This window comes from Coccinella septempunctata, chromosome 6 (genome assembly GCF_907165205.1).
Source record: "Coccinella septempunctata chromosome 6, icCocSept1.1, whole genome shotgun sequence".
Taxonomy (NCBI): domain Eukaryota; kingdom Metazoa; phylum Arthropoda; class Insecta; order Coleoptera; family Coccinellidae; genus Coccinella; species Coccinella septempunctata.
In genome coordinates this window covers 28,745,845-28,770,455 of record NC_058194.1, presented here as the reverse complement: position 1 = coordinate 28,770,455, position 24,611 = coordinate 28,745,845, and the positions used below count along the sequence as shown (strand labels likewise).

Sequence of the window (24,611 nt, the reverse complement as noted above, 5' to 3'; positions counted from 1 at the left end):
TAACAAGTTAAACACAATTTTCACCAAGTTCAACTTCATACGTTAAATCTCCACCTAGCATCTCTCCTATATTGTTAAGTCTCACACGCAAGAACCATTGCATATTAGGTATTGTTGAAAATTAGATTCTCATCCTTAAAATATACATGTAAATGAATATTGATTCCTATTTTTGGCCATGATTAAAAATTCTCTACCCAAGCGTAGCCCAAGCACCTTGTATATTTGATAGATGAGGTCCTTCAATAATGATATCGTGTAATTAGCGCTAGATGCTAATAAATATAAATAATCGTTGGATTCGTATTTAATCGGATGCTGTGAGAGTTATACCCATGGTAATGTTTCGGTTAAGATTGCTTTTTTTTCAGTTCGTTCTCGCTAGTTGTGTATTTGCCAAGAATAATGTTTGTAAGAGTTTTTCCGACTATTGGTACCATGATTTGGATAAAAATGAAAATTGCACGTACAATCCTGACATGTACTTAGATAGTGTGAGTTTTTCAGTTATTTTTTTAATTTGAATGTTCAAAATCGAAACAGAATAGCTTCAGAGCCTAAGCCTTAGCTCGAAAAAAAATTTGAGTAGCGAAAAATACATGATTTAAGTCTTAGAAATAATATTTTTTAGAAGTAGAGCAAATGTCATTCTTACCAGTAAAAACAACATTTTTCAAAGACTAGAAAGTATATTTTTCGAAGCAGAGAAGAATATTCCTGAAGCTCTAGAAAAAATTTCTCCATGAACAAATAAGTTTGATGCCGAAAAGAAATACATTTTGTCTTGATATTTTTAAGAATTCTATGGTTTGTATTCATATTACAATTAAATGGCCACTGACAGTTTTGATTCGAGTTTCAACCCCAAATGAAAGGGGAAGAAATTTTTTTTCGCCATCTCTTCTCTCTCATTTCAGCCGCAGATTCTGGAGAAATATTTCGGAAAGTATGAGGTGCACGAAATTCCAACGGAAGACGGTTATTTTGTCACCACCTTCAGGGTTCCGAGAAATAATTCCAGAGGCACAATATTGTTTAGACATATAGCAACATCGGACGCCATCATTTGGCTCGGTTTTGGCAAAGATTCGGTGAGTATGCGTCTTCTAAAAATGAAGGGAGGTATGAAGGGGGTTCCTGAATTGGGGATATAAACGAAAACAGGATCCCTTGAATAATTTCAAAAAATAGCATAAAAGTGGGCTTCGTTTTTGAGATACCTACAGGGTTTTGAAGTTATGTAATGAATTGTAATAAAAATTGCACTATGCCTTCAGGATGATTTGGTTAGTGTAGCTATAAGTCACTCAAAAAGGGAGCAGAGGGGTTAATTCTTCAGAAAATACAATTGGTTGTTCACTTTCGATAAAATTGAAGCATGTACCATTTACTGCCTAATTAAATTTATAAACCTTCTCTCAGTAAAAAAGATTAAAGTATACTCCATTCACTTTTATTTTAGCACTCGTTTGGCCATGGAAATTTGACACATTTCACTCTGTATAGTACGAAAATGTGGGGTTATGACGCTTGTCAAAACATTTTTGGGTTTTAAATTAATGCTATGTTGCCCGTTCCACGTAAAAGTTTCTGTTATAACGTATTTTATCACATTTTATGTCGAATCTCTTCGAAAAATATGTGACGAACATAATTGAAGTTTATACAAACTGATTGAAGGCATACTGAATCCAGTTATTCGCATGGAAAATACAAGAAATCAGAATAATACCATAATATGCACCATCTTGAGGAGAGTTTATGTTCGTTATCTTTTTTGGCTAAAGTTTGAATACATTACATCAGTTGTCGTTTTCAAAAATATTAACCTGAAGATGAAATGCATATGATGCAGTGATTGGGAATGGGTATCTCCCGAAGGAATTAACAATTACAAGAATGTTAAATTCTTCAACAAAAATCATCTTGCATCAATATAAGTAAAAGGAATTAAAGGAAGTTTCAAGTCAAGATTAACTTCACCTTTGAACAAAAATTTCACATGAATAAACAATTAACAGGATCACCGTCGCGTATTTGTGGCTGTTCATCTTAATACATTGGTATAATAATAATAATTAGGTATTTATTGGTACCTTGAGACATTTACAATGTATAGGACAAATCAAAAGAAAAATGGAAAAATCAATTTTCGGAAACTTATTCTACGATGACATTCATCAAAAATTCTGTAGTAAACTTTTCGCATTAATTCACTCAAACATAAAATTCTCAAATGCCACCACTTTTTTGGGTCTCTCAATTGAAGGAAATTCTTAGTCATCCTCTTCATTCACAATCTTTCTGATTCTAGAAATATTCAGCTGAAATATAAGTCGTTTAGATTCATATGAAACATTATATAAATTCTCTTACATTGAATATGTTCGCTACCGTCTGACGTATTGTAGATTTTAGAATATCAGGGTATAACTATTTGTATTAGCGGACCTGAATTCTAAATAGCACTTCCTGAAACCCTTTTTTCAATCACTTTCGGCATTTTCGTAATAAAAATTGATATTAGTTGTGGAACCGGCGTTATGATATTAACGACATTTCATGAGTGCCAACCTTACTCCGTTCTAGTTACAAAAACTTGAGAAAATTATTTCATGGCCAACCGACTGCTAAAATAAATGTGAATGGAGTATACACATCAGGAATTTATGGTTTTACCCTTTTTTATTTCAGATAGCTTATTATTACTGGCAAAGAGGATACGAGCTATGGCTGACAAACACTAGAGGAACTGACTACTCAACCAAACACGTAAACTTGACTATCAACGACTATGCATTCTGGAATTTTAGGTAAACGTTAAAAAAATTCAAATTTTCGAAAATAAATTTTCTGTTCATCGACAGTTTCCACGAAATAGGCATATACGACCTCAGGGCTTCGCTCAAATATATCTATGAATTCAACAACAACACCAGTCCTGCTATCATTGCTAATTCTATGGGGTGTACAGAAGCCCTGATTTACGCATCGCTGTTTCCAGAGGAAGCAAAGAAGCTGTGTAAAATTTATATACTACACGCGCCACCCTCCAGTTTTCAGTATTCACCACTGAAATTCTTAGGTTTTTATCGCCGTTATTGGGACGTGAGTATTGTCATATACACAGTGGGTCATTGAAAACGAAACAGCGACTCTATGGGTCAGCAAAACCGAATTATATAAGTTTAGCATATTCAAATATTTTCATTGAATCCGTTCATTTTCGAAATATTCCCAGTTTAGGCTCTGTCGATCTACAGAGCCAACGTTTCGTTTACAATGGCCCACTCTGTATATTTTCAAATGTGGACAGATTATGAACTTTATCAGTAGTCGAAGCTTTGAAGATCTTTATTCGTAGTACTCCGCTAAGGAAGAAAAATTGGGCGATATCTTCAGAAGAAATGGTACAATTTCTCGCGTTATGCATAGTTTATGTCCTAAGAAACCAGATCTATGCATCACGTTGTTCAGCGCGTTTGGAGCTGGTTGGTCTCAACATGAACCAGACCCTGTAAGTATGTCACGATATTCGATTGCAAAATTTATTATAATCATGAGTAGATCCACCTGTCACCGAATATCCAGGCCAAAGAATATGATTCCCCTCAAATCATGGTTGCAACATAATTTTCAGCTTTTAGCTCCGGTGATGTTCATGCAAAACCCGAGATCTCTTTCGACGAAGGCCCTATCACACTATGCCCAATCTTTCATTTCTGGAAAATTCACGATGTTCGATTACGGGGAGAAAAATTTTGAAGTTTACGGAAGACACGAACCACCTGAATATCCTGTTTGGAAAATTGTTGCACCCATCTATTTGGTGCACAGCCCTGCAGATTATTTAGCTCCGAAAGGGGTGAGTTTGAGTCAAGTCTGCGTTTTGGATTTTTGTTATCAACAAATTATAAAGATGGCTCAACCTGCAAAATGCATCTACACTGCGCAAAAAAAATAACGCACATTCTGAAAATCTCAATTTTCATGTTAACTCTACATTGACTTTATAAATTATTTTTTATGTTCTCTCGGGAAGGTTTTGAACAAAACAAGACACATTAAATGGAATAAAAATTCTGGATTTCACCTAATCTTATGTGAAAGAAGAGAAATGAACAATTTTCAAAATACTGAAATGCTGATAAGTGATTTAATACTTGGTATTTCCACCCCTTGCGTTAATCACAGCTCGGCAACGACGGTTCATACTCAAAATGAGTGATCTTAAAATGTTCTGATCTAATCCTTCCCAGATTTCTCCGAGTTGGATTCCTAAGTCATTAAGAGTAGCTGGATGATTTTCGGAACTTCTCAGCCTTCTATTGAGGTTGTCCCAAACCTCCTCTGGACTTCTTGCTGGCCATTACATTCGAGAGACTTCAACCTCTTCAAGGTACTCCTGAACGATGCGCGCACGATGGGGTCTGGCATTATCGTCCATAAAAATGAAATTTTCACCAATGTATGGGGCAAATGGCACTACATGCTCTTCAAGAATGTTCCTTATATACTTATCAGCATTCATAGCTCCATTATCAACCACCACTAGGTCTGTGCGAGCAGTCAAAGTTATTCCACCCCATACCATAATCGATCCTCCCCCGAAACCAGTAGTATTCAGGAAATTGCACTGAGCATATCTTTCATGTGGACGTCTGTATACAAGGGAACCTCGATCACAATGGTAGAGGCAGAATCTAGACTCATCTGTGAAGAGAACTCTTTCCCAATCGGCCTCTTCCCAATGAATATGCTCTCTCGCAAAATCCAAACGCGCCCTTCGATGGGCTGGGGTAAGAGCTGGGCCTCTTGCCGCGACACGAGGCCTTAAACCATATTCTCTGAGGCGATTTCTTATTGTCTGAGTGCTAATTTGCACCTCATGAGTTTGCTCAAGCTGAATTTGAAGGAGGTGAGCGGTTGCAAACCGTTGTCTCAACGAAGAAACTCTCAAGTAACGTTCTTGAATGGCAGTTGTTACCCGTGGTCTACCCTATCCTGGTCTTCGGACATTCATACCTGTCTCCCTGAATCGCTGCAACATTCTGGACACACTTGTATGGGAAACTCCAAACCTTTCTGCAATTCTTGTGTATGTCCACCCTTCTTCTCGCAAAACTACCGCTAGGGCACATTCCTCTTAGGTCAAATTGCATGTTTCGCGTTGCATAGCGATCGAGTGTAGAAAATCAAACGAAAGAAAAACTATTGATCGCTAGAATTGATCGAGAACAACTGATTTCAGAATGGAGCCAATACATTCAAAATCTGATATCATCTTTTTTTATTCCTGCTGGTAAAAAACATCTGTATTGAAGAACACCGTTGAAAGTGGATAACAGATGCATGCATAATTCTGATAAAAATAATTATCATTGAGAACACCTTCAGTTGTAGAATAAATTTGAGATTTCCGTAAGGTGCGTTAATTTTTTTGCGCAGTGTATTATCAAATTGTACCTGAGGAATGGAAAGAAAATAGAAAGAGTGTAGATTACGAATATTTACAAAGTACTGTTTCACGATATGTGAAGTAATCATGTGTATTGTGCATGACAGAAAAAAGTATTTCCTATCTACAGGGCGAGTGTTTGACTCGTACAAATGTTTCAACAATAGATATTTTTGAGAACAAAATAAGGCCTTTTTTCCTTAAACATTTTTTCCGAATCTGCTCGGTTTAAAAGAAACAGGCTATTGAAGAACCATAAAAAAATATTATTCTTAGTTCTATCTCACAAACTGTTTTATCAGATGAAATGAATTTCGGAATATAATTTTTCATTTATTTGATGAATCTTTTCCGAACACCAGATATCACCCACGTCTTCCAGTTTTCTCATTATGACCATTACGTATCATAAAAATACCAAAAATTCAAGGAACCCAAATCTTGAAACTAAGTTGGATGCTATCCAATGAATATTTGAACGTTTTGTAAGATAAAAATATGTGTTTGAAAGATCCACAGATGTGTAGTGTCACAGATTTAGCTAGTTATTCTGAAGGTAGATTCCTTTATCAGGGGTGCATGGCACAGCTCATTATGAAAACTCAAAATGTCTTTAACATTTGATCAGGGCTGAATCGGAAAAAATGGTATAAAAAAAAAGTGTTTCTTTCGACCCCAAGAATCTACTGTCAAAATATTCGTATACCCTGTATACTTTCATTTTTTTCCAGGATACCGACGACCTCTATGACAAATTGACTAAAAGTGCCAAAATCTACGGAAGGTTGGTAGTAGAAGGCATGAATCACATCGATACATTCCTGGCCAAACTAAGAAATGAAAAGATTCATTACAAAGTATTGCTTTTGTTGAATAAAATCTTTCCAAAGTAATCAAGCGTTTCTTATTCGGAAAAAAATCGTTAACTTCGCATTTTTTGAGGACCTGATGACGTTATCGTACTAGCGAAACACATTTCGATAGTTCATGGAAGTCTATTCAGCGGAAAACATCTAGATTCGTCATGTCGTCAACTAAAATTATTTGCAAACCCTCACAATTTCCATTATTGCAGTAGATGAAAATTTCATGAAGAGGTAATCTTTTCCTGCAGTTCTTGAGGAACACGTTTTGACCTTGGAAGGAATGGTAGGGTTAATCTGATATGACACCTTTCAACTGCCTTAAATTTGAAACAGCAACGTTATCTAGAAAGACCCATTTTAAAACAGTACACCTTTCTATAGAGTACCAGGAGATCTATTTAGAAGAATCATTGCATCTTCTAACTGTTAACTTGACATTTTTTTGGGTGTTATACAGAAGCAACATAACAAACTCCGAAGCTGGTAAACTGAGATATATCTCAGTGGAAGGCTTAGAAATAGTTTCACAACTATTTTATCACAGATGTTGCTATATAAATGCATATCTTCTCTACCTTTTGGACCCTTTTCAAAAGAGAAACAACTGATTGCCTCCCCTAACATATCAAGTGATCTCCATGCAGTTACCAAAACGATCTTTGGTATTCATGTTCGTCCCATCTATACTACGAGTGTTCTCCTCTGTTATATTTACAGTAAAGAGAGAATCTTCAAGAATAGAACAACCATCCTAGAGCTCCAATTTTTTGGAAATTTTAAGTACTGAGGGGTGCAGATGCATGACTTATTTCAACTTTATTTTGGCTTATTTCAGTGTTGGTTAAAATTAGAGCTTTTGGGGCGAAAATTCTCTAGTTAAACATGAATTTCACCTAGAAATTTCAATCAAATAAATTCACTTAGTGCGAGATCGTGTGAAAGTTTTCTGAGAGATGATTTTTTCAGGAAAATAGTTCGAAACCTGTCTTGCAGTAAAATCCAAGCCGAGAAGACTGCATAATGGGATAGAAGACGCTGATTAAAAACGGTTTCATTTTGGGTAAACACTTCCTGGAGTACTCAAGATTCATCAACGTCTAAAGTACGCTGTTCGCATGGCCCAGATATCTTGGCAAATACCCAGAGAATTATGTAGCCAAAGCATAAGACGTTTAATACGAACTGACGTGAATGGTTAAACAAACTTCAACATATTCTAGATAATATTCCATCTAGTAAAATATTCTGAGGGGCAGTTTTCGTCTATATCACGGTATTCGAAGTTGGGCCGTGGATTAGAGTACATCCTTCCGCTAGAGCGACTCGGTAATTAGTTCGGAAGTTTTAGTTGAAATTATAGCGATTCCTTATATCTGAGTAAGTTCGACTTCCATCCGTTCCCAACCTCCTGGTGATTACTTACCTTGAGCTGGGGAGGATGCCGACAATAAACCATCGTTGGAGGATGCAGGAGTCAATTTTTCTACCCATACAAATGGGAAATGCGTTATCTGGAGGGAAATGCCTGGAATCGATAGGATTCTGCTTTCAGGGAAGGGATACTTTCCGGAATAATAAATCAGGATGGTTAATTCAGGTAGATTCCGTGGAAATCTCCAGCGAAGCTACTGTTTCGGATTTTAATGCTTATCTGAATGTTCGTATGTTGTTATACCTGTAAATTTGGCAGTAGGCGAAAACCCCAGCATTCGAAGGTTAATAAAAGCTGTGTTTCTTATTTGTTATTTCAAAGTGTTTCTAACCATAAATCTTCAATTCAAGAACGAAAATCCTTTCCATCCTTTAAAGCCATAACTGATGCTTCGATGTTGCTTCCATTTCTTCAATTATTGTCTTTTTAAATCGAACTCACGCGTTCAAACAAGAAAAAAACAAATACCGGGGTTTTTCATGCCACCATCAGCAACCTACTACAGTTAAACGATTTCAGGTAGCAAGAGTTTGAGAAGTGAAAAAAGAATGTGATTAAAACAACTCAAAATATCCCAGTTTCTTTTTAAAGAACACAGAAGTTCCAGGTAACTCAACAGAAATTTACCTGACTCTAACCACTCAAGTAGCTAGTGCCAGAACAACCGCTGAAGACAACTTCCATACTGCAGTCCAGAGATAAGACAGGACCACTTACTTTTAATTGGGAACCTCAGTTTCAACCTTTTTTCCTACTCAGTTCTACCACTATTGGGAGTACGATTTCCTGGATGGCGTGCAAACCCGCTGGAAGCAGAACCCAGAGTGGTGAACCATTGTGCACCCTTTTCCTTTAACCTTTTTGGTTTCTCTTCGCTCCAATAGCAAGACTTATATCCTTCATCGAGAGCATTTGAGAAGACTCAAAGGTATACCTACTTTTCTTCTTTTCTATATGTTTACGGTAGTATTATTATTTCCTTTTCATTTGACAGTTTATGATAAAACCATGATTTTGCAAGAATGTTGAGTCAAATCCTCACAAAAGCAAATGTCTTTCTAGAATGTTGGTCAATATTCTTATTATTTTCTTGAACAGCTTTACAGGTACCTACATCAGATCGACTGAAACACAGTTCAATTCATATAAACTGTATAAGTTACTGTTAGTTTCCACAAACTAAAACAAATTTCATGTTTGTTAGATCATTTTCATTTCACTTTCAAGTCTGAAATAAGAAAAAGTGAAGTTTTGTTTGTACCCTCCTCAAATATCTTCCCCTCCATTTAAACTGCAAAGTTCAAGCTCCGAAACATCAATTCCTGTGAAGTTGTAGCCGAAATTTCATCGAAAAACTTCGTTTTTAATCTGAATCTGTTGAAATACATAACTCAAATAACTCACAAACTCCGCATGTACTGCAATAATAAGTACAGGAAGTAACTGCTAGAAGCCACATCGGAAAGATCAACATATTCCTCTAACTCAAACTGGATTCTTAGTATCAATGGTCCCTTTCATCCTTCATTAGGGTCTAAATTATTCTTTGAAGACGCTGAATCCTGATTGCTGCAGGCCCATAACGAGTTCCACTTGTTCAAACTGAATCTGCGGCGAACACGGTCCTTCCTATTCGGCTAAAGCAAACTGCCGATGCCGTCGAGAATGGTATAAGACGTTGAACGATCGATCCCGTATGATTTTCTTTCAAGATCTAATTTTCCAAGTTGCTATCGAACTGCGACCGAGCTCTCAGACTGGGTTAATTAGACGTTCAGAATTGAAAGCTGTGTAAATTATTAAATCAGAATCGTACTTGGAGACGTGAACTTTAGCGTACATGCATTTTGCATTGAATAACTACCATGTAGAAAGCACAATGGAGTAATATATCGATAAAAATGTCTGATCCAACAAGAAAGTTTCGGTATTTCATCATCAAGTACCTGTATTAAAAAGGGTTAAGAGGTAAGCAGATTTACAAAGATATGCTTAATACCCTTGGTGATCAATGTCCTTCGTATGCGACCGTGAAAAATTGGACTGCAAGATTCAAAATAGGTAAATTTTCCATTGAAGATGATGACCGATCGGGTAGGCCAGTTTCTGTGTTAGTCCCCGAAAATATCGATGCAGTTCATGACATGATTTTCTCAGACCGTCGAATTGGGCTAAAACAGATATCCGAAGCACTGAATATTTCATACGAACGCGTTCATCATAAAGTTCACGTCAATTTGGACATGAGAAAAATTGCTGCAAAATAAATCCCCAAATGTTTTAATGTTGACCAAAAGCATGCAAGGGCATAAGCATCGCGTTCGATCTGTGCTCGATTTGAAAACGATGTAGACTTCTTGAACCGAATTGTTACTATGGATGAGACTTGGGTATATTTCTACAATCCAGGAACAAAGCAACAATCGATGGAATGGCGACACTCTGGTCCTCCAAGACCTAAGAAGTTTCGTATCCAAAAAACTGCTGGAAAAGTTCTTGCTTCAGTTTTTTGGGATTGCCATAAAGTAGGTAATCATGATTGATTTTTTGGATAAGGGTAGAACAATAACCGGAGATTACTTGCAGAGAAAGAAGAAACATTTTTTTAAAGGTCTAGGGACGTTGCAGGTTCGCTGTAATAAATGTATCCAATCTAAAGGAGAATATGTTGAGTATTAAAATATTTTGACATTGAAATTTTGTTTGGTTCTATAGTAGGTTAAGAATTTTTCCAAGTATATTTTGATAGTGGATTCGGTCAAGAGAAACACTTTTTCCCCTTTCATTTTTTTGATTCCGCCTAGATAAAAAGATGTAGCCATTTTAAGTTTTATATCGAGCTATGCCAATCCTGGAAAAACAACATTCTCTTCAAGATAACAAGCTAAATCGTTGACACCATACACATATGTGGGTCTTTCAAACAGAGCTGCATTCAGCCAACGTATCCAATCATTTTTAATTTTTGAATATCAAATAACTGGAAAACGGCGCATTATAGAGTCATTCGGGGTAACTGAGCGCAGTGGGTAAGTGTGCGCAGTGCGTATATCTCGACTATGCAATGTATGAAAGAGGGGTTCATTTGGGTGAAGCAAGGGCGCAGAATCGCCATATTAGTTTTTCATAGGAGTGCGCATTGCGACGTTTCGTTAACATTTTATTTGCAATCAATCAAATTCACTAGTTTTCTTGTTAATTTTTAGCATCTCTGCAAATTCTGCCAGGTCCAAGTCCCTCAGTGTTAAACAATATTTTATTCGATCATGGGCATATTAATCTAAATATGTAATAAAAAATTTTAGGTTCTCTTAGCTGCTCAACTCTATAAGAACGTCAATTCAAATTTTGGCTTACTGGGGAAAGTGTGCGCGGGTAAGTGTGCGCATAGATTCATTATATGGGCATTAGTTCAGTGAGGAATAAATTATGACATTGCTGATTTTCTTGGTTAAGACTCGATCAGTATTGTCCTATTTGTTCAGAAAAATATGAAGAGCCACCAACAGGGGAATGTATCAAGTGTTGTGTTCACCAAGAATTGTGGCACGAACAATAATGCACTGCTTGTAAAAAGACGCTTCTGTATTAACAATAAACAGCATTTCCCTAATATTGTAACATTTTGATGACATTATTTTGTAATTTGTTTTGATTGTGTGGTTCACAAAGCACTGCGTTCACTTACCCCGTGAGGGTGCGTACACTTACCCGCAATGCGGGGCATGTGAACGCACTCCGACTTTCTCTACTAAATTCTTTTTTGCGGAAAGAAAACGTTTTTGTTTGTTTGCTTTTTGATGTTTTTTTATAGATTAGAAAATTCTCTATCTTATGAATATGTTTTAATTTTCCTAGCTTCAACATTTGAAACAGGGTATGGCTTGAAAGGCAAAAGTGCGCACAGTTGCCCCTAATGACTCTACGAGAAAATATAAGGATTACCCACTATATGGGTGTTCATATGTGGAATCTCGAAACAGTATGGGTTTAAGCTTCACATCAATCTTAAAAGTTCGTTAGCCTTGCTGAAGCCGAATTTTACCAAAACAACTTCTCCGGCAAGTCCGTTCTTGGACCAGAAGTAGCCGGCTAAGTTGCACTGGACTCTGGACTGGAGACTTGGGGCGGAAAATCACTTTTTCGAATTAGAAAATTATGAAAGAAATGCCCGAAAAGTTTAACGAACACAGAAGACATCGGAACTTTTTGAGCTCGCAGCACATCATCAGGCGAAAGTCTTAATTCCCAAACGAATTAATTACGAAAAGGCGAAACTTGAAACTTTTCCCGCCGAATCGACTTCTGACCGGTCCGCGAGCCCTTCTAACGACCCCGTCCGGATTAATCCGGACCAAGTACTCCGTTAACGACATCTTCAACCCTTTTTTCCCGCTGCCATATTAATTTTTCGTTGTGTCTTTCTCGGAGCTCGAATTTAATGAGTCTTTTTGTAGGCCCGAGCAAACTGACGTACGTTGAACAAGCCTGCTGACTGAATACACCTGTTTTGATAGCTCTTGCTCTCGCATTCCGTTGGATATTTCGAACAATATTTCATTTGATGCGGAAAGTGCCTCCTACATGTATATTATATGAACGAGTATATTTGAAACGGGAAGAATTGAAGTGGCATATGCTGTTACGTGGATGCATGCACGCTGGAGTGGGTTGAAGGGGTTCTTCAGAATGGACGTGTAATGATATTTGAGATGCATTTGTGTAAATACGTACTCGCGTATGTTTCCGGCAACTTGTCGATCCAAAAATGATACATTCACCACTCGAGACTGCTCCATGATATCCTGTCAACAGCAGAGGCGGTCTGTGCCTACTGAAACTGTGAATAATTGAATCAAACCTGTTTTTTTCATCTCTGATTACCCAGGGAAATGAAAAACTTGGTTTTTGATGCGAACGCAAAGAGGCAGCCTCTCCATTCTTATACTAAGTGGTTGAAATACTGTGAACTCAACCAAAAAATAAACCATTTACAGGGAGAGTCTTCGACTCCTACAAATATTCAAACAGTAGATTCTTGAGGTTAAAAGAAACACTTGTTTCCTCTACCATTTCTTCCAAATCGGCTCGGTTTAAGAGATGCAGGCTGTTGAACAACCATAAAAAAAATGTTATTTTTAGTTCTATCTCACAAACGATTTTATTGAATGAAATGAATTTCCGAATATACACTGCGCAAAAAAATTAACGCACATTCTGAAAATCTCAATTTTAATGAAAGTTAACTCTACATTGACTTTATAACTCATTTTTTATGTTCTTTCGGGAAGGTTTTGAACGAATCAAGACGCTTTAAATGGAAGAAAAATTCAGGATTTCACCGAATCTTATTTGAAAGAAGAGAAATGAACAATTTTCAAAATACTGAAATGCTGATAAGTGATTTAATACTTGGTATTTCTACCCCTTGCGTTAATTACAGCTCGGCAACGACGGTTCATACTCAACATGAGTGATCTCAAAATAATAAACGAATTAATTCAGATGCATAACATCCGCAGATAATTAAATCAACGAATGTTACGATCTAAATCGAACTAACAAACTACCATCGCTCGAAGTATTACCAGAATTTTCATTTCGTCGACAAAGAGTAGATGCTGACCATGGTTTCGGTCTTATTTGACCTCGTCAGAGCAACAAAACTCAATTGTCAACGAAATGCTATGAATTGCTGGCTCCTTTTATTCCATATCAGTAGCGGGTATGATGTATAAATACATCGTACCGACATCTGACAGAGAAACGGGAACCAACCCAATTCAATTTCCTAACTCTCAGAGCGAAGATAGCAGTATGCATCCATATGCTTTATTCCCATATTGCAGATATCGTATATTACGATAATTAAGCAAGGGAAAAAGCGCGGAAAGGTTCGGATCATGGCAGTAACCGATCTGCCGCGGACATGTAAAATAAGAAATGGATCACGCCTTCACAGTAAGGCAGGTAAATAATACCTTATACATACATCTTAAAATGTTCTGATCTAATCCTTCCCAGATTTCTCCGAGTTGGATTCCTAAGTCATTAAGAGTAGCTGGATGATTTTCTGAACTTCTCAGCCTTCTATTGAGGTTGTCCCAAACCTGCTCAATCGGACTGAGATCTGGACTTCTTGCTGGCCATTCCATTCGAGAGACTTAAACCACTTCAAGGTACTCCTGAACGATGCGCGCACGATGAGGTCTGGCATTATCGTCCATAAAAATGAAATTTTCACCAATGTATGGAGCAAATGGCACTACATGCTCTTCAAGAATGTTCCTTATATACTTATCAGCATTCATAGCTCCATTATCAACAACCACTAGGTCTATGCGAGCAGTCAAAGATATTCCACCCCATACCATAATCGATCCTCCCCCGAAACCAGTAGTATTCAGGAAATTGCACTGAGCATATCTTTCATGTGGACGTCTGTATATAAGGGAACGTCGATGGTAGAGACAGAATCTAGACTCATCTGTGAAGAGAACTCTTTCCCAATCGGCCTCTTCCCAATGGATTTGCTCTCTCGCAAAATCCAAACGCGCCCTTCGATAGGCTGGGGTACGAGCTGGGCCTCTTGCAGCGACACGAGGCCTTAAATCATATTCTCTGAGGCGATTTCTTATTGTCCGAGTGCTAATTTGCACCTCATGAGTTTGCTCAAGCTGAATTTGAAGTAGGCGAGCGGTTGCAAACCGTTGTCTCATCGAAGAAACTCTCAAGTAACGTTCTTGAATGGCAGTGGTTACCCGTGGTCTACCCTGTCCTGGTCTTCGGACATTCATACCTGTCTCCCTGAATCGCTGCAACATTCTGGACACACTTGTATGGGAAACTCCAAACCTTTTTGCAATTCTTGTGTATGTCCACCCTTCTTCTCGCAAAACTACCGCTTGGGCACATTCCTCTTTGGTCAAATTGCGTGTTTCGCCTTGCATAGCGATCGAGTGTAGAAAATCAAACGAAAGAAAAACTATTGATCACTAAAATTGATCGAGAACAACTGATTTTAGAATGGAGCCAATACATTCAAAATCTGATAATATCATCTTTTTTTATTCCTGCTGGGAAAAAACATCTGTATTGAAGAAAAAAATTGAAAGTGGATAGCATATGCATGCATAATTCTGATAAAAATAATTATCATTGAGAACACCTTCAGTTGTAGAATAAATTTGAGATTTCCATAATGTGCGTTAATTTTTTTGCGCAGTGTAGTTATTCAATTATATTTGATGAATCCTTTTCGAACACAAGATCACCCACGTCTTCCAGTTTTCTCATTATGACCATTACGTACCATAAAAATATCAGTAATTCAAAGAACTCTTGAGACTAAGTTTTCTAATGAATATTTCAATAACGTTTCGTAAAATAAAAGTAGGTACCTACATAATGCTGCTTACTGATTTCCTCCACTCATTTTGGCGAACAGATTAAAATCATGTGAACTGTCGTATAGAAGGTGATTCCTATTGCGGCAAAAATTCGGGAGATGATTTCTTATCAGAAGTAATCATCAAAAAAACAGAATATTCTGACAATTACTTCATTCAGCATATCCCTCCACTTAACATCTCTACAGTGAATATCAAATAGTGTTCCTGTTCCAGAAATCCCAATTATTGTTCCAGATAGAAAAAGGGCCCAAAGGGGATGCATCTCCTGGCATTCCGATTGCTGGTGTCTGACAATTCTGTTTATTTTCATTGCTACGTACGAACTCCGCAGGGGTAGTAGAAGTGTTAGTATTGCAAACACTTACTCTTGTAAACATCAAGCGGATGCTGGAATAGCAATTTTGCGCTTGCTACAACTATCCAACGTATGTCCAATAGATTACAGCGTAATCGATTGGAGTGAAGCTAGTCCGAGAAATATAACATGAGTTCGAGAATAGATATACCCTATTTCTGTCCTTTGTTGATTCAGTGGGGGAAATAATCTTATTGAACAATATAAAAGGATTGTTCTGCCTCTACCAATACTTTGAAATATATTGCCACTGAAGTTTTGCGATTTCCATATCACGACGAGGAGTATTTTATATTTTTTCTCAACACAGGGTTTGTATGAATAAATAAAAGATGAGAAGAAATCTTAGTGAATTGATATGGAAATTTTGTATGAAAATATAGATTTCCAAAAAAACTGATTGATCTTATGGCGTCCTATTTCAAGGAAGTATAAAAAAAAGATGAATACAATCGGTGAATCTTCTTTCGTGCCTTCAAAAGTTTGCATTCAGGAATTAAACACCACTCATTCGATTACAAGGCACAAAACTGCCAGAACTACTCTCACAGTCTCAAATGAAAGGATATCACGAAGACATAAAAACTTCCAACATCGATTTTCTCAGATGACTCAGAGGAAATCCATTTTCAAGAGGAACAAATTAACAAATTAATCAGCTCTGTAGTTACCCGAGTTCAGAAATCGAACACGAATCCAAACAAAGCCTCCGTTTGATGCGATTGCTCATTCATTGCCCTATTTATTCATTATGCACTTAATTGGAACCAGTACAGATTGCCAGACTTGGAATTTCTAATCAGAGAATCTGAGGATTTAGATTCTTATTCGCCACTTTTCTGCAGTAGGAGTCGAGCAAGATGAAGGCTCAATACTTCTTCAGATTTTATGACACAATCGAGTTTTGAAAAGTTGTATGGGTAGGTACTTATTAGCCTTTTGAATAGTTTCATCTTCTCGATTGGTAAATTGGTATTTGAGTGATATTATTTCTCGCTCTATAGGGTGGGTCTTTGACTCGTATATTGAATAACCACTGGTATATCGTATATCTATGGGAAATGATTCCCCAACATAAGGGTCCTATAGTGTTCCTCGAACAACTGAAGAACAGAAGAATCATCACTTTGAAGACTGGACCAGGTCGAAAGACCCTCCCAGTCAAAAGCAAGATTTGGCTACTATTAATTTTCTACTGAAGGCATTTCTAACGACGAGGGTGATCCTCCACCAAGATCAGCAGAAGGTTTTTGACGCAGAGATGATATTCCTCGGAGTGCAATTGAAGGAGAAGTTATGTACCTATAATTATTTATTTTTTCTTCATTAATCATCTAGTCTTCGAATGAGTTTTGATGAAAGCTTTATTATTCACTTTTCTTCCTCGTTTTCTGCTCTGTTTCTTTGTTTCAGATGTTATTTCGCAATGAAAAGAGGATAAAGAAATTTTTATATCAATGGAAAAGAAGCCCTTCAGTATTAAAAGCTTATTCTGTACACAAATTTGTCATCAGTACACTACTCACGGGGAGACAGGGTTTTTTTTACTGAGGTTTATCCCTAAGCTCTTGTATCATACTCCAAATTGTATGGTACCCCGTTACACTAACTTTTGCTAAAACTCAACATATGCTATATTGTTTGATAACCAAAAATGTATTGCTTACATTCAAAAGAATATACAGGGTTAGAACTATTTAGAGGCTGACTATAAGAATATCGAAAAGCGTTAAAAATAAAAGGTGGCTCAAATTACAAAAAAGGAGTACACCAGTATAATCGCTATATAGGATTATGACTACAAACCGAATTTCGCGTAGTTATCCCCAAAAACAAATGAGTTATGAAGGAAAAATGATAATCTTGATTTTCAGTTTTTTCGAGATATCTCAGGACAATGAAAATTGGCCTTAAAGGTCACAAAAATCAGTTTTTTTTTAATTATCTCCTTCCTTGAGCTTCAAATTTTTTTCGCATTCATTATAAAAGTTGTAGAGCATAACATTTTCTACAAATTTTGTCCCAAGCAATTTTTTCTACGTTCAAACGTTTTTGAGATATATGGCGATTAATGCGAGGTGTTTAGCGATACATGCTGAAGCGAAAATTCACTCGTTGGAAAATAGTACATTCTAAGGTTCAGTCACAGACAATACTAAAATTTTCGTGTCTAATTCCGAAATTGTCATCATAGAAATACCTTGTCATTTTGACAATTCTAGATTAGACTGGGATTCTACATTGACCTTGCCCTTTCGCATGTGTGGCTGAGCTTCTCACACTTATCGCCCTCTAACTCGAGAACGGTTAAGAGTATGTAAAATTGCTTCAGACAAAAGTTGTGTAGAATTTTATTATCTACAACTTTCATAATGAATACAAAAACGATTAGAGGTACAGGGAGGGAAATATTCGAAAAAAAGGGATTTTTATCATCTTCAAAGTGTCAGATTGAGAAAACCCCCCCTGATCCATGATTTGTGTCAGATTAATGGGTCAACACGTCTACAACACCCAGATTAACCAACTGTATAAAAATCTGACACGCTCGAGTATGTACAAGTAACGATTTTTTTTTTACATTTTCAAAGGACCACTGTGACCTCGCGTCACGTCCAAATTGTCAGTCCTTTGAAAAGTAGCTTACTTTGGGTCCAATTAACATATCCTCCAAAAATCTGACACGCTGAAAAAAATTTTTTTTACCATTTTCAACTCTTCCGTAAGGCCAGTCCCACCGCACAAAGTGTCAGTTAAGAATGAATTCATTATCAGAGACACGTGGAGCATATACAGTATCTTAATCTGACACGCTCGAGTATGTACACCTGACGATTTTTTTTTAATCTTTGGGACCCTGCAGACGCTTTCCCCACCAAGTGCATACATCATAGAACCTTTTTTTCTTTCTACCATCTAATCTTCAAAATCCACTAGGTCTCCAGGAAGCTCGAGTAAATCCCGATTCAGCATCGTCGGCTCCCCAACTAAAATTCATTTCATTCGATGAAACCGTCTGTGAAATAGAACTGAAAATAATTTCAGGTTTTTCAACAGCCTGTATCTTTTAAACCGAGCCGATTCGAAAAAAATGTTAGGGGAAAAAAGTGTTTCTTTTAACCTCAAGAATCTACTGTTAAAATATTTTTACGAGTCAAATACTCGCCCTGTATAGCCCTGAGAACCATTCCCAACAGCCAACAAAACGATCCAAAAGTTCGGAATTCCTTTGCTGCATGCGAAAAATATCGAGGTGTAGTGCCATGTGGAAAATGTGAAATGAAAACATAAAGGAACCAGAACATCCGCACCATTCCAAGGATGAACCTCATTCTTCCACTCTCCGCAACACATTCACGGTTTTATTCGGCTGGATTTTCCGCTGATTGCTAGACGAATTCGAAACTAGAATGATATGAAACCCAGCTCATCACGTCGTTCTTGGAATAATATACGAGTTCAGAGTTATGCCACACTCCACTACACACATTCTCATTTTGTTCTCGAACAGAAAAGTTTCGCTGAGAATGTTGGAGGCGTAGCTGCGAGGGGCATTCGAATTTCCTCGTTTTATTTCAGTGTTGGGGAAAAATAGAAGTTCGGGGGATAAGGTGTCATGCGGAAATAATTTTCCTGTTTTTTTTTTCAGACATTAACGGTTACACTGCGTTTTATGAATATGGAGAGATTTGTTGAGTTTTCAACACGAAAAGAATTCTCTCACTTCACTCCTCAAGAATTAATAGGGAGGGATGACGTATAAATATATCATCATTACCTAGTGGCTCTTGTTAAGTTATCTAACATCTTAATACATGTGTTCTTTCAGGAAAAACTGGAATATTTTGTTGTTTTTATCATATTCATGCTCTTGTCATTTGAAAACGATTAATTGTACGAGGATATACTGAAAATTTTTTAGCCTACTATAGAACCAAACAAAATATCAATGTCAAATTATTTCATTACTCAACATATTCTCCTCTTAATTCGATACATTAATTACAGCGAACCTGCAACGTCTCTAGACCATCCAAAAAAAATGTTTCTTCTTGCTCTGCTAACCAGACATCCACAGCTTTTATGACCTCCTCGTTGGAAAAAAAATTACGACCTTTTAAACTTTTTTTCAGTTGAGGAAAAAGATGATAGTCGGATGGGGCCAAATAATCTGGTGACTGAGGGGTGTTTTCTAGTAATTCAAACCCTAAATCACGAATTTTTTGCATGGCAACATGAGATTTGTGTGCAGGGGCGTTGTCCTGCAAAAACAAAACACCTTTGGATAACTTTCCGCGTCTTTTCTCTTTAATTTTTTCCCGTAGAGTGGTCAGTTATGTCGAAGAGTAATCTCCGGTTATTGTTCTACCCTTATCCAAAAAAGCAATCATGATTACTCCATGGCAATCCCAAAAAACTGAAGCAAGAACTTTTCCAGCAGATTTTTGGACACGAAACTTCTTAGGGCTTGGAGAACCAGAGTGACGCCATTCCATCGATTGTTGCTTTGTTTCTGGATCGTAGAAATGTACCCAAGTCTCATCCATAGCAACAATTCGGTTTAAGAAGTCTACATCGTTTTCAAATCGAGCACAGATCGAACGCGATGCTTCTACCCTTGCACGCTTTTGGTCAACATTCAAACATTTGGGGATCCATTTTGCAGCAATTTTTCTCAGGTCCAAATTGACGTGAACTATATGATGAACGCGTTCGTATGAAATATTCAGTGCTTCAGATATCCGTTTTAGCCCAATTCGACGGTGTGATAAAATCATGTCATGAACTGCATCGATATTTTCGGGGACTGACACAGAAACTGGCCTTCCCTATCGGTCATCATCTTCAATGGAAAATTTTCCCCTTTTGAAGCTTGCAGTCCAATTTTTCACGGTCGCATACGAAAGACATTGATCACCAAGGGTATTAAGCATATATTCGTAAATCTGCTTACCTCCTTAACCCTTTTAAATACAGGTACTTGATGATGGCTCTATACTTAATTTTTTCGATTTTCACAATTTCGGTGGACATCTTCTTTCTAATGAGATATTGTTCGTTGCTATAGTAATGCAAAATCTTTTTTTTATGCATGAAACTGGTCTAGGCTTACTAGATATCAATACATCCTCGTACTAGACTGCAGATGGTAGCATAAAATGCATGTAGTATTTTTTGCTAAACCTTTACCTTTATCTATAAAATAGATTGAAGATCCTATAATGTCCCTACATAATAACTAGAGAAAACTAGAGAAAAGCAGTCACTTGGCAATAGGCTTGAATTTTCAAATTAAAACACAAAACTAACTATTGACGTCATCAGCATTATCATCTCGAAATTAGAAACTGATGTTTATTCATCACCTGAGTCATAATTGCCAGGCAATCTGGACAAACGTTCTGGTTATATTGTGGCTATGATAAGAGTCTATTTACACGCTCCTATTATCAGTCCGAATTACAAAAGATAAGGTTTTTCAATAGGCCATAAACAAGTCATACTTCAGCGCTCGTTGAATCAACTCTACTTTTTTTTTCCTCTATCGATAGAAATGCAACATATCACACCAGAAATAAAGCAAATGTGCGCGAAGTGTGCGTGTGCCAGTCGTACAGACGCAGGCCCAGTAGAATCTTCTATTTATCCTACACTGCGCGAGATATATGAACAAAAGGAGAATTACGTAAGGACCTCAACTCTTTGTCAGTGCCAACACTTTTCAAACCATAACCTAAGACAAGAGAAAACGTGTTACAAATCCGAGGAAGGAACAGAGAAAGAACAGATTCAGCAATGCCTCCGGGAGCGTCACAAGAATCACGAGAGTAGCCACAAAGATAGCAGCTTTGCCGAGAAAGTTTGCATATCCTGCAGCGGGATAGACGTTGAAATAGACTTCAAAACTTGTGACAATATATACGTGAACGATGTAGGAACTCTGCAGCTCAACTATTGTTTCAGGATCACTGGACAGGAGGACTATCAGTTTTGTATAAAAAACCTGAAGACTAATCAAGAAACCAGTTACAAGAAGATTATCGGCGAAGGTTCGCTTTTACTAGAATTCCCAGGAATTCCTGGCCAGCATAAAAACCACTCCCAAAACGAATGTGGAGGTGAACCTGTCGAAAATTATGGCCATGATAATCGAATTTTCCTTAACGATAACCATGAAAACGTTGTGGATCAACCTGATGTCATTAACGAGGAAATATTGACCAGTGGCTGCAGTTCGAAAGAAGACTTGATAAGTGAATGCAGTGAAACTGAATCGAGGAAGGAAAGCAGTTGCGAAACTATTGAAATAACGTTGAAAAGTGACGCAACAAGTGTGACAACTGTTTCGAGATCCAGCAAAGATTTCAGCGGTGAGAACATTGAGATAAGACCAGTAGAATCGGAAAGCATCGCGACAGAAATCTTCGACTCAAGCACCTCCAAAAAAATCTGTAGTAACTGCACTAAAACCATCGAAGAAGACACCATCTACCTCTGTCTCTTCGGGCACGATTCCTGCAAGGAATGTAAGGGAAGACCCTGCACCATATGCCACACGATGATGGGAGAAGCAAAGTCCTACTGTAAAAACCACCACAAAGGCTGCCCCGTCCTTCAAACTCAAGACCAACTGGCGAAACACGAAACAGACTGCGAATTCAACAATTTCAGATGCCCCTCTCCCAGGTGCGTTTTCCTAAACACCCTCTCAGACCTCAAACTCCACTTCTTGAACTCCCACGCCAAGAGTCTGGTTCAAGGCAACAGTATTTTGGAGGTTTTGTACGGGAGGAAGGACAGAAAATGGTTCCTGTACTGTTACGAAAGCTTGTTCGTTTGTTCCTATTATTACTACGGCAGTCATGTAGAATTTATACTCCAGTATATTGGCGCCAACGACAATGCGAAGTTGTTTGTGTTTGAGGTGGAAATTAAAACGATGAAAGAGAAGAAACTGTTCAAACGGGTTAGGTGTGCTGGGTGGAATGATTTGAGCTTGTGTAAGGGTGTGTGTTATGACTACGAGGATTTAACTAACTGTGATAATTCAAGATTTCAATTCACTGCCAACATGAAGATTGTTAATATGAATACTGACGGATTATATACATCTCTTTGATATTATTTGTGTTTTGATTCAATTCCAGTGTGAATACAGAATTGTTTAGTTTTCTTACAAGAAAACACAGCGAATTTTAAGCCTCGGTGGAATGTTCTCGAGTCATTTCGCAATAGAATTTGCAGATTATAAAAAAATCACGAGCTGTAACGAAGTATTGAAACTTATATTACTCGAGAACTTTGATTGTGGCAATAATAAGTCTTCTGAATATAAACTGAAGACTATAATGAAATGAATTGATGGAAAGAATAAATCTGAAGGTCAAACTTTAGAAACAATAAGTAAAATCTTTATTTGTTTATGTATGAATGATTACCTTTATTACCTATGTAACAGATATTTTTTCACCCCAAAAAATCACGAATGATGACCCCATATCATGAAGGAAATAACAATGCACAGATATGATGTGCCTACCTACCTATATGCTCTATACTGGAAAGAAATTATTCCAATATTATTCATAAAATATATTAATGCAACTGAAAAATAACGTTGAAACCACCAGACTCTGCTATTTTTTTAACAATATCTGAATGAAAAAGATCTATGATTTTCAAGAACATATTTTTCATCTGCAAATATCGATAGGACAGGAGACAGATGTTTTCGTTTTACCCTTCTCATATGAAAATTTAATTCATATATTCCTTCATATCGAATGTTTTGGAACTTTCCTTCCAATATGATAATTCCAGGTCGAGATGAGATATAATATATATGAGAACTTTGGATGTCTCCAGAAAAAGAAAGAATATTCAATGATATGAGGAGATTAAAATTCAGTAGCTTCATCCAATTTGGGTCTCCATGAATGTTTCTCTCTTATTTTTCTGAATAATTTGCAATGAGTATCATCTCTGAGTTTTCAAAATATTTTAAATAGTGATCAGACTAATAAGCAAAATCGCTATGTCACAAATTAGATTATGAAATTAATGTGAAAGATTTTAATATACTTGGTATGATCACAAGTTAATATAAACACCGTTATTTGTATATTCATTCTCTTGAATATCTGTTTCATCTGAAGAATAAATAAGGATGAGAAAAAATTATTTATCTCCAGCTTTATATAATTGTTTGTTTTTCACATCAATATCGAATGCAGATTGGTAATATACGTATATATAGAAATTAACATTCTTTCAGATAAAGAATAATGAAAAAATGTGTAAATTGCGCGCAGTGTTCCTACTGATAAGTCTCGTGAATTGAATATTTACCTTTGGTCGGAAAATATTTCAAAATATAGGGTAATTATATGAATTATTCATATCATTCGATGGGTCGCGATATGAAATGAGAAGTCCTTCCTCCGAATAGTAGATATAAAATTGCGCGTTAAGGTAGTCATTCACGTCTGATGTTCTTTGGCACAGATAACGTGAAATTTTCAACAGTTATTGTAAGTTTTTTCCTTTAAAATCGATTAATCAATTTGATCCCTCAAGCATCGCTATATTTGCTACTTTGTCAATCATAACACCCCCCTGAATTTTTCCTGTTAGTTTTTCATCAATATAAATGGAGATTGATTGGTTCTACCTGTCTGTAAGTAAGCAATCCACAAATTGGATAGGTCTCGATCTGAATACCAATTTTAATTGAATTATATTTTTATAGGCGAGTTATTATGCGATGCATCATGAAAAAATAATTGACAGTTAATAAAATTTTGACATTCCATAAGTAGAAGTTAAGTTACATGTGTGAACATGTAAACTAATGAATTGTCAAAATCGATAGTTGCCATTGACAGAAAATCTTTCAGGCACACCGTTTCTAAGGAACGCTTTTGTCTACCACCGGTAACCAAGAGCAACCGACAATTTTGACAACTCGTTATATTCATACACCATGGTGTGTGACGGTTCTTGCTTGTAGTATGACATTACTTTTCCATAGATCATAATGAACGAGCCCTTGTACTAAGAAACTGGATGAAATAAAACGACATGAAAC

At 36.9% G+C, this 24,611-nt stretch overlaps 1 protein-coding gene across 1 annotated transcript; it reads left to right on the top strand.

Moving 5' to 3' along the window:
• The first annotated feature begins 332 nt into the window (after positions 1-332).
• On the top strand, positions 333-8,458 carry LOC123316020 (lipase member K-like). The gene is made up of 8 exons (XM_044901929.1): positions 333-494; positions 918-1,091; positions 2,695-2,813; positions 2,868-3,108; positions 3,365-3,517; positions 3,641-3,865; positions 6,190-6,315; positions 8,348-8,458. The coding sequence occupies exons 1-8, from the start codon at positions 336-338 to the stop codon at positions 8,456-8,458; spliced, it is 1,308 nt and encodes a 435-aa protein (XP_044757864.1). The 5' UTR covers positions 333-335.
• Positions 8,459-24,611: the final 16,153 nt, after the last annotated feature.

What these genes read in the sequence shown, in the direction of transcription:
- LOC123316020 (XM_044901929.1), top strand. Translation starts at nt 336, where the DNA reads ATGGTAATGTTTCGGTTAAGATTGCTTTTTTTTCAGTTCGTTCTCGCT. An exon ending in TATGCATTCTGGAATTTTAG is followed by an intron (nt 2,814 to 2,867) that starts GTAAACGTTAAA and finishes GTTCATCGACAG; the next exon opens with TTTCCACGAAATAGGCATAT. An exon ending in TTTATCGCCGTTATTGGGAC is followed by an intron (nt 3,109 to 3,364) that starts GTGAGTATTGTC and finishes CTTTATTCGTAG; the next exon opens with TACTCCGCTAAGGAAGAAAA.